The sequence below is a fragment of the Oncorhynchus mykiss genome, chromosome 3 (genome assembly GCF_013265735.2).
Source record: "Oncorhynchus mykiss isolate Arlee chromosome 3, USDA_OmykA_1.1, whole genome shotgun sequence".
NCBI lineage: Eukaryota > Metazoa > Chordata > Actinopteri > Salmoniformes > Salmonidae > Oncorhynchus > Oncorhynchus mykiss.
In genome coordinates, this window is record NC_048567.1 from 60,291,018 (window position 1) to 60,306,369 (window position 15,352).

A 15,352-nucleotide genomic window follows, 5' to 3' on the forward strand; every position below is an offset into this window, starting at 1 on the left:
AATAAAAATACACCAAATACAGGTACTTGGAATGGAAATATCAAGAAAAATGGACCAAAAGTACTTTCTAAATAGTCTGTAGTTCCCTCAGGGTTGTTGTTTCTTCATTTATCTTGATGACATAGGGCAGGGTAGGCAGCTCCATCGGGCGGCGGATATGAGGCTGCTGCAGGATGGCGGTGTCTGAGTGTCTGGGCTGGGGTTGATGAGTAAGCAGGGTTGAGGAAGTCTGAGGGCTGGGACAGGGTGAGGGAGTCTAGGGTGGACTGGAGGTCGGGTGGGGCGAGGGTGTCTGGGATGGACTAGCAGGAAGAGTAGAGGCTGAGTGGAGGCAAAGGGAAGGTTTCCGGGGGGCTGAGCAGTCTACAGGCAGAGTGGACTAGAGGCAGAGTGGACTAGAGGCAGAGTGGACTAGAGGAAAGTGAGGGAGTCCGAGGCTTGGGGTCAGGTTAAACTGGAAGCAAGTTGAGGGTGTCAGGAGTCTGGGATTAGTCGTCTGGAGGCAGGGGAAAGCGTCCGGGGCTGGGGTGGACTGGAGGGAGACTGTAGGCAGGGGGAAGGTGTTCAGGGCTGGGGTGGACTGGAGGGAGACTGTAGGCAGGGGGAAGGTGTTCAGGGCTGGGGTGGACTGGAGGGAGACTGTAGGCAGGGGGAAGGTGTTCAGGGCTGGGGTGGACTGGAGGGAGACTGTAGGCAGGGGGAAGGTGTTCAGGGCTGGGGTGGACTGGAGGGAGACTGTAGGCAGGGGGAAGGTGTTCAGGGCTGGGGTGGACTGGAGGGAGACTGTAGGCAGGGGGAAGGTGTTCAGGGCTGGGGTGGACTGGAGGGAGACTGTAGGCAGGGGGAAGGTGTTCAGGGCTGGGGTGGACTGGAGGGAGATTGTAGGCAGGGGAAAGGTGTTCAGGGCTGGGGTGAACTGGAAGGAGACTGTAGGCAGGGGGAAGGTGTTCAGGGCTGGGGTGGACTGGAGGGAGACTGTAGGCAGGGGGAAGGTGTTCAGGGCTGGGGTGACCTGGAAGGAGACTGTAGGCAGGGGGAAGGTGTTCAGGGCTGGGGTGGACTGGAGGGAGACTGTAGGCAGGGGGAAGGTGTTCAGGGCTGGGGTGAACTGGAAGGAGACTGTAGGCAGGGGGAAGGTGTTCAGGGCTGGGGTGGACTGGAGGGAGACTGTAGGCAGGGGGAAGGTGTTCAGGGCTGGGGTGAACTGGAAGGAGACTGTAGGCAGGGGGAAGGTGTTCAGGGCTGGGGTGGACTGGAGGGAGACTGTAGGCAGGGGGAAGGTGTTCAGGGCTGGGGTGAACTGGAGGGAGACTGTAGGCAGGGGGAAGGTGTTCAGGGCTGGGGTGTCTGGATATCTGGGCTGGGATTGACTGGAGGCAGGGTGGGGGTCAAAGGATCCAGGTAGAGGTTGTCAAGGCTCTCACAAACCCTGCATGGTCAGGGCAGCGGTGACATCGTCAGCCAGAGTGGCTAGCTGTGGAGGCTCCAGCAAGTTGATGCTGTCGGAGGACGACAGGTGGCTGTGGCGGTGGGGGGACAGCGTCCCTGACACGCCCGTTCCCGGTGACTGGGTCATGATGATCTCCGCCCCGTGGTCCACCCGGGCCTTGGCCGTGTCACGGAACAACAGCTTGTGGCTCTCGATCTACAAGGAGTTAGGGTAATTGAGATAGACGGGAGGCACACACATGGGGATAAGCACAAACACATAGGTTGGGGATATGCACACACACACACACACACACACACACACACACACACACACACACACACACACACACACACACACACACACACACACACACACACACACACACACACACACACACACACACACACACACACACACACACACAGGTTGGGAATAAGCACAAACACACAGGTTGGGGATATGCACACACACACACACAGGTTGGGAATAGACACACAGATGCACACATACGTGAGGGATACCCACACAGATGTCATACGTGGGTTCGAGTGGTGCTAACCTTGGAGGAGACTGTTTGAGACTGATGTCCGACTGATCAGTGTGCGTCCCAAATGGGACCTTATTGCCTTTATCGAGCACTACTTTTGACCAGAGCACATAGGGCCCTTTAAAGGAATAAGGTGCCATTTGGGACTCACACAATCTTCGTTGTGATGAGGTGACAGTATGATGGGACTTACCATAATGAGGCCTCCACCAGGGGTGTGGTGTGCATTATCCAGGGAACCCACCTTGGGCTGGGCCTTGTCTTTGAAGTCCAGCTTCACATTTTCTATGCGCACGTTACCTCCCCCTGGTGGAGCAGATGGAGAGAGGGAGAAGGGGAGCAGAGGGAAGGGGAGAAAGACCCAAGAAGACAAGGGTAAGATGGTGAGAGAGAAAGAGAGCGGTGTTCCAATAAATCATTATACTTTATCATCAATAATTAGTCAAACCGATGAAAAGACAGACAAGACCCTTAGTCCTTATCAGGATCCCCATTAGCTGTTGCCATGATTATAGTCTTCCTGGGGTCCATACCCTGCCAATATATCACTTGATAATGTAATTGAAAAGGTGCTTCGGAAATAAATCATTACCTCTATGGGTTAACTAGGACACAGGGAAATTCAGACATTGTCATCCTACAAGACACATTGTATAGAGGAGACGGACCCATTTGTTGCCCTCTAGGTTACAGAGAGCTGGTAGTCCCATCCACCAAATTACCAGGTGTAAAACAAAACAAATTAAATCAAATTGTATTAGTCACATGCCCCGAATACAACAGGTGTACCTTACAGTGAAATGTTTACCTACGAGCCCCTAATCAACAAGGCAGTTAAAAAAATAAGAATAAGAAATGAAAGAAACAAGTAATTAAAGAGTAGCAGTAAAAAAAAAATAACGAGATAATATACAGGGGGTACCGGTACAGAGTCAATGTGTGGGGGCACCGGTTAGTTGAGGTAATTGAGGTAATATGTACATGAAGGTAGAGTTATTAAAGTGACTATGCATAGATAACCACAGCGAGTAGCAGCGGTGTAAATAGTCTGGGTAGCCATTTGATTAGATGTTCAGGAGTCTTATGGCTTTGAGTAAAAGCGGTTTAGAAGCCTTTTGGACCTCGACTTGGCGCTCCTGACTAGGGTGGTCTTTGACTAGTCTCTGACATTTTTTAGGGCCTTCCTCTGACTCCGCCTGGTATAGAGGTCCTGGATGGCAGGAAACTTTGCCCCAGTGATGTACTGGGCCGTATGCACTACCCTCTGTAGTGCCTTGCGGTCGGAGGCCAAGCAGTTGCCATACCAGGCAGTGATGCAACCAGTTAGGATGCTCTCGATGGTGCAGCTGTAGAACCTTTTGATTATCTGAGGACCTATGCAAATCTTTTCAGTCACCAGAGGGGTAATAGGTTTTGTCGTGCCCTATGCACGACTGTCTTGGTTTGCTTGGACCATGTTAGTTTGTTGGTGATGTGGACACCAAGGAACTTGACGTTCTCAACCTGCTCCACTACAGCCCCATCGATGAGAACGGAGCGTGCTTGGTCCTCTTTTTCCTGTTGTCCACAATCATCTCCTTTGTCTTGAACAAAGGTCTCTGACCTCCTCCCTATAGGCTGTCTCGTTGTTCTCGGTGATTAGGCTTACCACTGTTGTCATCGGCAAACTTAATGATGGTGTTGGAGTTGTGCCTGGCCGTGCAGTCATGAGTGAACAGGGAGTACAGGAGGGGACTGAGCACGCACCCCTGAGGGGCCCCTGTGTTGAGGATCAGCATTGCGGATGTGTTGTTACCTACCCTTACCACCTGGGGGCAGCCTGTCAGGAAGTCCAGGATCGAGGTGCAGAGGGAGGTGTTTAGTCCCAGGGTCCTTAGCTTATTGATGAGCTTTGAGGCCACTATGGTGAGGGCACTATGACTATGCTGAACTGTAGTCAATGAATAGGATTCTCACATAGGTATTCATTTTGTCCAGATGGGAAAGGGCAGTGTGGAGTGCAACAGAGATTGAATAATCTGTGGATCTGTTGGGGCGGTATGCAAATTGGAGTGGGTCTAGGGTTTCTGGGATAATGGTGTTGATGTGAGCCATGACCAGCCTTTCAAAGCACTTCATGGCTACAGACGTAAATGCTACAGGTTCTATTAGCTATGTAGACTATGACATTACTTTATCATAGATGGTGACAACGATGTAGGCTATCTGTAGCGATTATGATATGGTTTGGCTTGGAAAGGTTTTTTCGCATGGTCACATACAGCTGATGTGTTGTGCACTGCAGTCCACAAGCGAAGGGAAAAGGTGAGAGGAGGAAAGTGCATTGATGTGAGAAGGAATACAACGTGGCTGCTAGGAAAGTGAACTGTGTTTAAGTTATATCAGGGGTGTATTTATTCTGCCTACTCTGTTGTAAAATGTTTGTTAAACAGAAGCAAACAGAACAAAACAGGGATAAATATAACATGATTTGTCAAATAGAAACTCTCGTTTGCAAATGTTGGACTATGATTACACACTAGATCAGCTAGATGCAGACAAGAGTTTGCAAGGCGATATTGAACGTGTCACTAACATTTTCCTCTCGGCCTGTGTGCACCTACGCTGTAAACTTTCATTCATAGGCTAGGTTGTAGCAACCTCATGATGGGTTTAGGGAAAATTTGATTATCATGTAGTAGCATAAACCTATCGATGTTACATTGAACTGGGTGAATGGAATATGAATGACAATCATCCATTATGCTGTAATAGAAATAAGGCCATGCTCATGAGAAAAAAAGAATTGTCCTGCCTCATCTTAAACGGCATTGACCACCACTGATTTCCTCAGTGAAAACAATGTACTGAGCAAATGTCAAATTGGCTTTTTACCAAATGACTGTATGACTGACCACGTATTCACCATGCACACCCTAAATGACAAACAAACAAACCAAAGCAAAGCAAAATCTTCTCTTGCTTTGTTGATTTCAAAAAATCTTTTGACTCAATTTGGCATGAGGGTCCGCTAAACAAATTGATGGAAAGCGGTGTTGGGGGAATGACATACGACATTATAAAATCCATGTACACAAACAACAAGTGTGCTGTTAAAATAGGCAAAAAGCACACATTTCTTTCCACAGAGCCCTGCCCTCTTTAACATATATATCAATTAATTTGCGAGGGCACTATAACAGTCTGTAGCACCTGGCTTCACCCTACTAGAATCTGAAGTCAAATGTCTACTGTTTGCTGATGATCTCATGCTTCTGTCCCCAACCAAGGAGGGCCTACAGAAGAACCTAGTACCTAGTCAGACCTGCGCCCTGACAGTAAATCTCAGTAAGACAAAAATAATGGTGTTCCAAAAAACGTAAAGTTACCAGGACAACAAATACAAATTCCACCTAGACACCGTTGCCCTAGAGCACACAAAAAAACTATTCAACCTACATCAGCACTATAGGTAACTTACACAAAGCTGTGACCGATCTGAGAGAGGCAAGAAGGGTCCTCTACGCCATCAAAAGGAACATAAAACTTGACATCCCAATTAGGATCTGGCAAAAAATACTTGAATCAGTTAAATAACTCATTGCCCTTTATGGTTGTGAGGGCTGGGGTTCGTTCACCAACCAAGAATTCACAAAATGGATCAAACACCAATTTGAGACATGTACAACGTAAAACACCAAACAATGCACGCAGAGTAGAATTAGGCCAATACTCGCCCCAATCAAAATCCAGAAAATATCTGTTAAATTCTACAACCACCTAAAAGGAAGGTGACGATTCCCAAACCTTCCATAACAAAGCCTTCACTTAACCTAGAGAAGAGTCCCCTTAGCAAGCGGGTCCTGGGGCTCTGTTCACATACAGAAACAGACCCTACAGAGTCCCAGGACAGCAACAGCAACACAATTAAACCCAACCAAATCCTGAGAAAACAAAAAGATAATTACTTGACACATTGGAAAGAATTGACAAAAAAAACAGAGCAAACTGGAATGCTATTTGGCCCTGTGTACAGAGAGTACACAGTGACAGAATACCTGACCACTGTGACTGACCCAACATGAAGGAAAGCTTTGACTATGTACAGACTCAGCGAGCATAGCCTTGCTATTGAGAGAGGCCGCTGTGGGCAGACATGGCTCTGAAGAAAAGACAGGCTATGTGCACACTGCCCACAAAATGAGGTGGAAACTGAGCTACACTTCCTAACCTCTTGCCAAATGTATGACCAATTAGAGACACATATTTCCCTCAGATTACACTGACCCATAAAGAATTCAGAAAACAAATAGAACTTGAATAAACTCCCATAACTCTACCCACATGTACATACTACCTGAACTAACCGGTGCCCCCGCACATTGACTCTGTACCGGCACCCCCTTTTATACAGTATAATGTTATTTTTTACTGCTGCTCTTTATTTACTTGTTACTTTTATCTCTTATTCTTATCCATATTTTTTTGAAACTGCACTGTTGGTTAGGGGCTCGTAAGTAAGCATTTCACTGTAAGGTCTACACCTGTTGTATTCAGCGCATGTGACTAATAAAATTAGATTTTGATTTGATCAATTGGGTGAAATACCAGTGTGCATCACAGCAGCAAGATTTGTGACCTGTTGCCACAAGAAAAGGGCAACCAGTGAAGAACAAACATGATTGTAAATACAACCCATATGTATGTTTATTTATTTTCCCTTTTAAACTTGAACTATTTTCACATCTTTATAACTCTGTACATAGCCATACCATGACATTTGAAATGTCTCTATTCCTTTGAAACTTTTGTGAGTGTAATGTTTACTTTACATGTTTATCTCACTTTTGTTTATTATCTATTCCACTTGCTTTGGCAATGTAAACATATCTTTCCCATGCCAATAAAGCCCTTTGAATTGAATGTAGCAGTGTGAATGTATTATATTGAACATACTGATACTTATCATCAGTATGACCACCAGATGGTGTTGTAGGACTCTGACGCAGCAGTCAGTCACCACTCTCTCAGAGCAGGGGAGGATTTGTCCGCATCACACACTACACGTGATTTACTTACTGTACTTACGCATCCTAAACGGCACCATTTTCCTTATAGTGCACTGTTTTTGACTACAGCCCATACCCATTTGTCTCTGGACAAAAGTAGTGCATTATATAGAAAATAACCTCACACTCAACGTCAACAAAACAAAGGAGATGATCGTGGACTTCAGGAAACAGCAGAGGGAGCACCCCACTATCCAGATCGACGGGACAGTAGTGGAGAAGGTAGTAAGTTTTAAATGCCTCGGCGTACACATCACGGACAAACTGAATTGGTCCACCCACACAGACAGCGTGGCGAAGAAGGCGCAGCAGCGCCTCTTCAACCTCAGGAGGCTTGTCACCAAAAGCACTCACAAACTTCTACAGATGCACAATCGAGAGCATCCTGTCGGGCTGTATCACCGCCTGGTACGGCAACTGCTCCCCCCACAACCGGAAGGCTCTCCAGAGGGTAGTGAGGTCTGCATAACGCATCACCGGGTGCAAACTACCTGCCCTCCAGGACGCCTACACCACCCGATGTCACAGGAAGGCCATAAAGATCATCAAGGACAACAACCACCCGAGCCACTGACTGTTCGCCCCGCTATCATCCAGAAGGCGAGGTCAGTACAGGTGCATCAAAACAGAGACCGAGAGACTGAAAAACAGCTTCTATCTCAAGGCCATCAGACTGTTAAACAGCCACCACTAACATTGAGTGGCTGCTGCCAACATACTGACTCAACTCCAGCCACTTTAATAATGGAAATTGATGTAAAAAAAATGTATCACTAGCCACTTTAAACAATGCAACTTAATATAATGTTTATATACCCTACATTACTCGATATAGGTATTAGTGTTCCATTTGAGATGCATCCTATGATGCTCTATCACTCTTTCCCTTATCTACAGTCAGGTAGAAGTCTAATTCCTATAGAAGCCCAACATGGTTCTAGTGCGTTGTAGATTGACTGTAGGTTCCCATATATCTCAACTGTCAGTGTGGGGTGACCCAGGTAGATAAGATCAATATTTTGTCCAACTTTATTGTCCAAGACAGAGAAATATGCCTTGGACATACAAACACTGCTGCTCCCATATAAAATACTCATCACATAATACACATCACATAAATAATCAACAGAAACACATCACATACACTTATAATACTGGTACACAGGTAGAGCAGGTTGTTTACCTGGCCGGTGGCGAATGTTGTCCAGGGATCCACACTTGGAGGTCACATGACTCAGGTCAATCTTCTTGGTCTGGATCTGCACCTGTAGAGGAACACCTGGTCAGAGGTGCCTGGTTCTGGTGATCACCTGTTTACCCATTATCCTACGAGGGAGTATCAAGAGGCAACGACCTCGAAGAACTACAGTAACTACAGAAAATGACTGGATCTACCCATCTATCTATCCAGTTGACTAGCAATGTAAGGCCTGTGAGAATGATCTGTGATAGAGTTGGTTCCTGATCATATGATTACTCGTCATACACATTGTGCTAGGAGGGAGGATAAGAGACTGAGAACTACCATCTCTTGTCTCTGACATGCTGTAAAGGTCGGGACTACCCTGTTGACTAGTTTAGTAACAGTGTTTTAGACAGTTACCTGTATACTATGGCTTAGGTGGGTGGGTGCTTACATTTGTTCAATTTTTTTGTTGTTGCATATCCCACTCCCTCTGAAATACCCTAGGAGAGTGGGGTCACGACCAGAGATCAGCCATTATTGACCCTGGAGCAATTAGGGTTAAGTGCCTTGCTCAAGGGCACATCGACAGATTTTTCATCTAGTTGGCAACCTTTCAGTTACTGGCCCAGCGCTCAGTGGTTAAAAGCATCATCATACCCATGGTCCTAGTAGGGAGGACCAAGAGGAAGAGAACTACCATCCACTGAAGAACTGCGCTACCATCCCGTCTATGAAGAAAAGGACTGGATCTATCCAGCTAAATAACAGTGGTATTGGTAAAAGTGGACCTACATACTCAATTGTTGTCCACATTCCCACACTCATTGAAAAATCGATTACAAAAGGGTTATTTTTGGTTCCATATAGAACCCTCTGTGTGGTCGGGGTATTATATGGAACCAAAAGGGGTTCTACCTGGAACCAAAAATGGTTCATCAAAGGGTTCTTCTATGGGGACAGTCGAATAACCCTTTTAGGTTCTAAAAAGACAATAGCTCTTCATAACAGAATGAGAGGGTTGTCATAAATTGTCTTTATGTGCACCTGACGTTTACTACAAACAGATAGTAGTCAGTGCTTGACTTGGGCTGATAATAATATATACACTGAGTGTACATGCTCTTTCCATAGACTGACCAGGTGAATCCAGGTGAAAGCTATGATCCCTTATTAGTGTCACCTGTTCAATCCACTTCAATCCGTGTAGATGTCTCTCATTCCCACAGGTGTTACTTAGCTAGTCAACTGGATACATAGATGGGTAGATCCAGTCATTTACATCAGAGACAAGAGTGTAGCAAAACCTAATATCTACTACAATACACTGAGTGTACAAAACGTTATCAATACCTTCCTAATTGTTGCACCCCCTTTTGTCCTCAGAACAGCCGAAATTCGTCAGGGCATGGACTACAAGGTGTCGAAAGCATTCCATATTTTGTTTTGCCAATTCACCTTTTGAATGCACACATACACGATCCATGTCTCAATTGTCTCAAGGCTTAACAATCTTCCTTCAACCTGTTTCCTGCCCTTCATCTACACGGATTGAGGTGGATTGAACAGGTGACACTAATAAGGAATCATAGCTTTCACCTGGATTCACCTGGTCCGTCTGGAAAGAGCAGGTGTTCCTAATGTTTTGTACACTCAGTGTATATATTATTATCAGCCCAAGTCAAGCACGGACTATTATCCGTTTGTAGTAAACGTCAGGTGCACATAAAGACAATTTACGACAACCCTCTCATTCTGTTATGAAGAGCTGTTGCCTTATGACAACCAACCCAACCGCGGTCAGGAATGAAAAAGATACATTTTACTTCTGGCTTTATCTGTGAAAACTGAGGCTGAAAAGACAAAAGTGCAGAATATTAGCCATAGAATATTAGCCAATATAAATGCACATCTGGAATTAGCCACAGGCAAAGACACAGAAGAGGTTATGCAGCAATTATGCACATAAGTGATATGAAGAGAGAGAGAAGGAAGGAAGGAAGGAAGGAAGGAAGGAAGGAAGGAAGGAAGGAAGGAAGGAAGGAAGGAAGGAAGGAAGGAAACCAACATCCAACAGGCACAACAGATACAGTGTGAGTGAATGAGTGAATGAGTGAGTGAATGAGTGAATGGGAAAGCAAGCACAACAGAAGCATACGCATCTGTCAATAAAACAGTGACAAATCAGAAGGGAAACATTAAGATGATTTAATAGAACATGACTACTGTGTGGTCTACCATCAATTTACCTGTTTTCTAATCTTGTACCGTCACGCATATAGGCTTGGGTTGCAATAGTACCTGATAGATACACGCTATACTAGAACCTGACCATGCAGAATGCTAGTGAACGTATTGAGAAAGAAGGAGCTGTGTTAGTGAAAACAATGGGTGTGAGTTGGCTGGCGTCTGCATAACTAATCTACCCATCAATCTTTTCATTTTCACATTGTTTACACTAGCTAGCCCTTTCACCTCTAAGAAACAGAAATCACAGCTGTAAAGGAGATAGGCTGGTCTCAGATCTGTTTGTGCTCTTTCCAACTCCATTGCTTTCACTGTCAAGTCAAACAGTCTGGCATGACAATTTCATAGAGGTGTCAATGCCAGGTAGAACCAGGTGAAAAGGTGAACACAGGCCACATCCTAAATGGCACCCTATTCCCTATATAGTGTGTTATGGGACCCGGTCAAAAGTAGTGCACTAAATAGGGAATAGGTTGTGATTCTTTGAGATGCTGTACATAGTCTGGGACCAGAATAGAAACCCTGGAGTCCCCAGTCCTGCATCTCCCCAGCACTCTAATGGGTGACTGTGTGAGAGAGATACCATAAAATGAGAGAGAGAGAGAGAGAGAGAGATAGAGAGAAAGAGAGAGAGATAGAAAGGGGTACCATAACAAAGAAAGAGAGGAGGTATGTGTGTAAGAGAGCGCATACTACAACGAGAGAACAGGAATGTGTGTGTTGGGGGGGGGGTTACTATCCAAGTGGGTACTATCCAAGTGGGTACTGGAAATCCCCAAAAGTCCCCACAAGGATAGTCAAACAAGAACAGTTCTCTCTCGTGAGGAAATTTTCCAGTTCCCCATGATGACAAAGGCTATCTTTGGCTTAGAGGTTAGGTGTAGGGTTAGGGTTACAATTAGGGTTAGGGTAAGGCTAAGGGTTAGGGGTTATGGAAAATAGGATTTTGAATGGGAATCAATTTTAGGTCCCCACGAGAATAGTAAAACATATGCTGTGTGTGTTTGTGAGAGAGGGATGGATGGAGGAGAGACACCAAGTGTATTAGGAGTAAGAGACTCACGTTTCCTCCTCCTGCTCCTCCTACTGTCTCAAATTAGCTGACATCAGACACAGCCCCTCTTACTTCCCCATGGCTAGTATGGTCATTACATCTTTACAGTTAGAAGATATCAGCCAAGAGAGACCCGTTTGTCTCTCACTGACGGCCATGACACTTTGTGTTTGCTTTCTTTATGTAACCAATGGTGACCTTTGAGCCTTGTGTCTACAGCTGAGCTAGTCTGATCCTCAGGGAAAGCTAGCTAGTGTAAACATACTGTAGATATACAGTACAATGAATAGAATAGGAAAAAAAGCCCCTGAGAGCACAGCAATTGACTTAAATGGGGTTGGATCCGTTCTAGTGAATCTAATTCTATGCGTGTAAAGTAACATCCCCTGACATGCTGTATGTACTGTATGCCTGTCAGCAGGGAGCCAAGGTGCTGAATCTGCCACGATTACTCAGACTGTCTGTTCCAAACAGAGACTGTGCCTGCTCTGCAACCCAAGTGGCACCATATTCCCTATGTAGTACACTACTTTTGACCAGAGCCTTATGGGTCCTGGTCAGATGTAGTGTACTATTTAGGGAATAGGGTGATGTTTGGGATGCATCAAAAATGGCTAAGGCACAGGATTTCTTTCTAAAACAGTCACAGTTTTTGGGCCGGGCCGGGCCTGCTATAGCTGTAAGGAGACAAGGCAAGTTTGATTGCGACACAAACATGAAATTGCAGGATTGGTCGGGCTGCGGAGTACAAAACATCTTAAGACATTTACAACATTCATAACATGTATCACGCTTGACATGCAGCGAGTGGGGAAGAGAACCGAAAGGAAAGGCCAGCAGATTGTCAAGAAAAGAAGAGAAACAGTGAGCAGTGGATTGAAGAGGAGTGAAAGAAAGAAAGAAAAAGTTAGAGAGAGCAGAGGAAGAAGAGAGAGATAGGCAACGGGGTAATCTGGTTGGCGGTCACAGCTGGAGCCTCACAGAAACAGCAAACAAGTAGAACACATTTTTCCTCCTGTTGCATTACTCTCACCACAATACAAACATTTGGATATATCCTCTCGTGTTGTACTTCTCTATATACCACGTATGCTTACAACACACATCCTTATGCATATGCATAGTCTCTACAGGCCTACGCCACTTTAAGGCCAATACTGTGAAGTTGTAATACTTCTCTAGGTTTGAATATTCCATATTGCGTTCCATCTCATAACAGGTACAGCGAGGTACAAATGATTGTTGGATTCGGAGCACAAGTACGTGGACTCTGCATGGAAGATTGATGCACAAGTGTTGATGATACTGCATCAACACCCTCATTGTTGCATGTGAATATATATATATACAGTGCCTTGCGAAAGTATTCGGCCCCCTTGAACTTTGCGACCTTTTGCCACATTTCAGGCTTCAAACATAAAGATATAAAACTGTATTTTCAGTGGAAAGAACTGAAAACTGCTGTTCACAAATGCTCTCCATCCAACCTCACTGAGCTCGAGCTGTTTTGCAAGGAGGAATGGGAAATAATTTCAGTCTCTCGATGTGCAAAACTGATAGAGACATACCCCAAGCGACTTACAGCTGTAATCGCAGCAAAAGATGGTGCTACAAAGTATTAACTTAAGGGGGCTGAATCATTTTGCACGGCCAATTTTTCCGTTTTTGATTTGTTAAAAAAGTTTGAAATATCCAATAAATGTCGTTCCACTTCATGATTGTGTCCCCCTTGTTGTTGATTCTTCACAAAAAAAATACAGTTTTATATCTTTATGTTTGAAGCCTGAAATGTGGCAAAAGGTCGCAAAGTTCAAGGGGGCCGAATACTTTCGCAAGGCACTGTATATATATATATATATATCCATCACTAGAGTGGGTATATATTACAAATGAATGACGAACAAGAAGTGGAGACTTCAGTTTTGATCATCAGGCTGTTCAGATAAGATACTGAACCATACAGGGCAAAGTGCTCAGGAAAGGGATTCAGTGATTTGTGTAGTTTTAGTCTTATGCACATAACAATGGAACTGTACTCCCATGACACTAGCTAGCTAGCTAGTAGTAGCTAGACAGTAGCTAGATAGATACAGTAGCTAGATAGATACAGTTTGCTCTTTAAGGGAGAGACCAGGAGAGATCATCTATAAAGTATTTTTTGTTGTCGTACCCCAGTAAGACTAGCTGTCTCTATTGGCGTCGGCTAATGGTGATCCTAATAAAAGTTCAAATCAATGTGGAGGACCGAGGACCAGATTGAGCATGTAGGCAGACAGGCTGATCTAAGACTGTGGGCTGGGGTTGGAGAGAAGGATAGGAGTAGGGGTGGAGGCAGGGTTTGAATTATACAATGACTTGATATTACAATTTTCTTGATATTTAAATTATTATGGTGGGGACCCTGATTTATTAAGGGGCTGCCCAGTCTCCCCCCACACCCCTCTAATTGGAATACTGGCTGAGGGTGGAGGTGCCCCCTGTACGGACGTGTGCTAGAGGGGGACACAGTCCACTCATCTCCCAATAGAGTGACAGAAAATGAGGCCTAGTACATACTCAGGTTGTACAACTGATGCACTAGGCAGTATGGCAGTTTGCATAATCGTTGTGTGGTTGGTTGCAGATTTCTGGGAACTTTCCCCAAATTCCAGGAAAGTTTTGGAACATTACCTGAATTTTGCAATTCTGACCAGGGGTGTCTCCATCAGTGCATCAGTTGTACAATCTGAGTTTGGACTAACTAGGCCAGAGAGAGGAGAAGGGAGAGTGGGAGCAGAACGGTAGGTACAGGTACATACATTGCCTCCACGAGGAGAATGCTTCATGTTATCCTTGGATCCACATTTTGACTGTATGTGACTGAAGTCCAGCTTCTTGTTTAAAATCTGAATCTAGAGGAAATACAGAGATTTAATGTGGCTATTTAGGTGGGGATGAGGATGGACGCTTAGCTTATTCTGTGTTATGGAAGAGATGTTTAGCTACAACATGAAGAGAACAGATATGTATGAAGGCAGGACAACTGCTGATGATGATCAGAGGAGTGCTGAATGGAGATTCAATAGAGGGTTACATGTTTTATAGCAGGGATCATCAACTAGATTCAGACGCAAATTGACCACAAGAAGCCAAATGAGATACAGTATAATAAAAACATAATAATTTAAAACCTTGCTTACATTTGTATACGATCACATACAGTATATCTATCCATATGCATGGGAATCATTTGGAACAGATTCCAAAAATGTAAATCAATTGGAGCTGATTTGCTGATGTTTTTACAGTATTTTATGCCCCCCCCTGCATTATAGTGATGATATGTCAGTACATACAGCATGTAGATGGAGTTCATGACCCTTTCTATCATTCCATATAGGGGTGGTAGAATAGAGCATTAGCCCTTTGATACACCAACAAATAGAAAAGTACTCTGAAATAAACTCTGGGTCCAAGACGTACTTCACTTCCTACCAAGATTTGGCATGTGTTTGTATCTTGTGTGTGACAGAGTGTGTGTGAGGGGATAAGAGGGGCTTGGTATACGGAGGTACTGTATACCAGTGGGTCGTTGGCTGGCATGTGGGCCCATGTCACACTGTGTGCAGCAGACAGACATAAGATGAGAGAGAGCATGCGTAGGAGCGATCTCCATATCAAATCAAATCACATTTTATTTGTCACATGCGCCGAACACAACATCTGTAGACCTTACAGTGAAATGCTCACTTACAAGCCCTTAACCAACAATGCAGTTTAAAAAAAAATCATATTTAAAAAACAAAACAAAAAACAAATAACTAAAGAGCAGCGCTAAAATAACAATAGCGAGGCTATATAC

General features: G+C 44.7%; 1 protein-coding gene across 12 annotated transcripts in view; it reads right to left on the bottom strand.

The window, feature by feature from the left end:
• Positions 1-1,385: 1,385 nt before the first annotated feature.
• map2 (microtubule-associated protein 2) overlaps positions 1,386-15,352 on the bottom strand; it is a 123,901-nt gene continuing 109,934 nt past the window's right edge. For 11 of the 12 annotated variants that reach the window (XM_036974805.1, XM_036974803.1, XM_036974804.1 and 8 more), the window contains 3 exons: positions 8,211-8,292; positions 2,173-2,285; positions 1,386-1,645 (listed from right to left, as the gene is read on the bottom strand). In XM_036974805.1, the coding sequence (XP_036830700.1) occupies positions 1,421-1,645; positions 2,173-2,285; positions 8,211-8,292 (420 nt within the window). In that variant the 3' untranslated portion in view covers positions 1,386-1,420. The remainder of the gene's footprint in view (positions 1,646-2,172; positions 2,286-8,210; positions 8,293-15,352) is intronic. The other variant, XM_036974797.1, reaches the window with a different exon arrangement.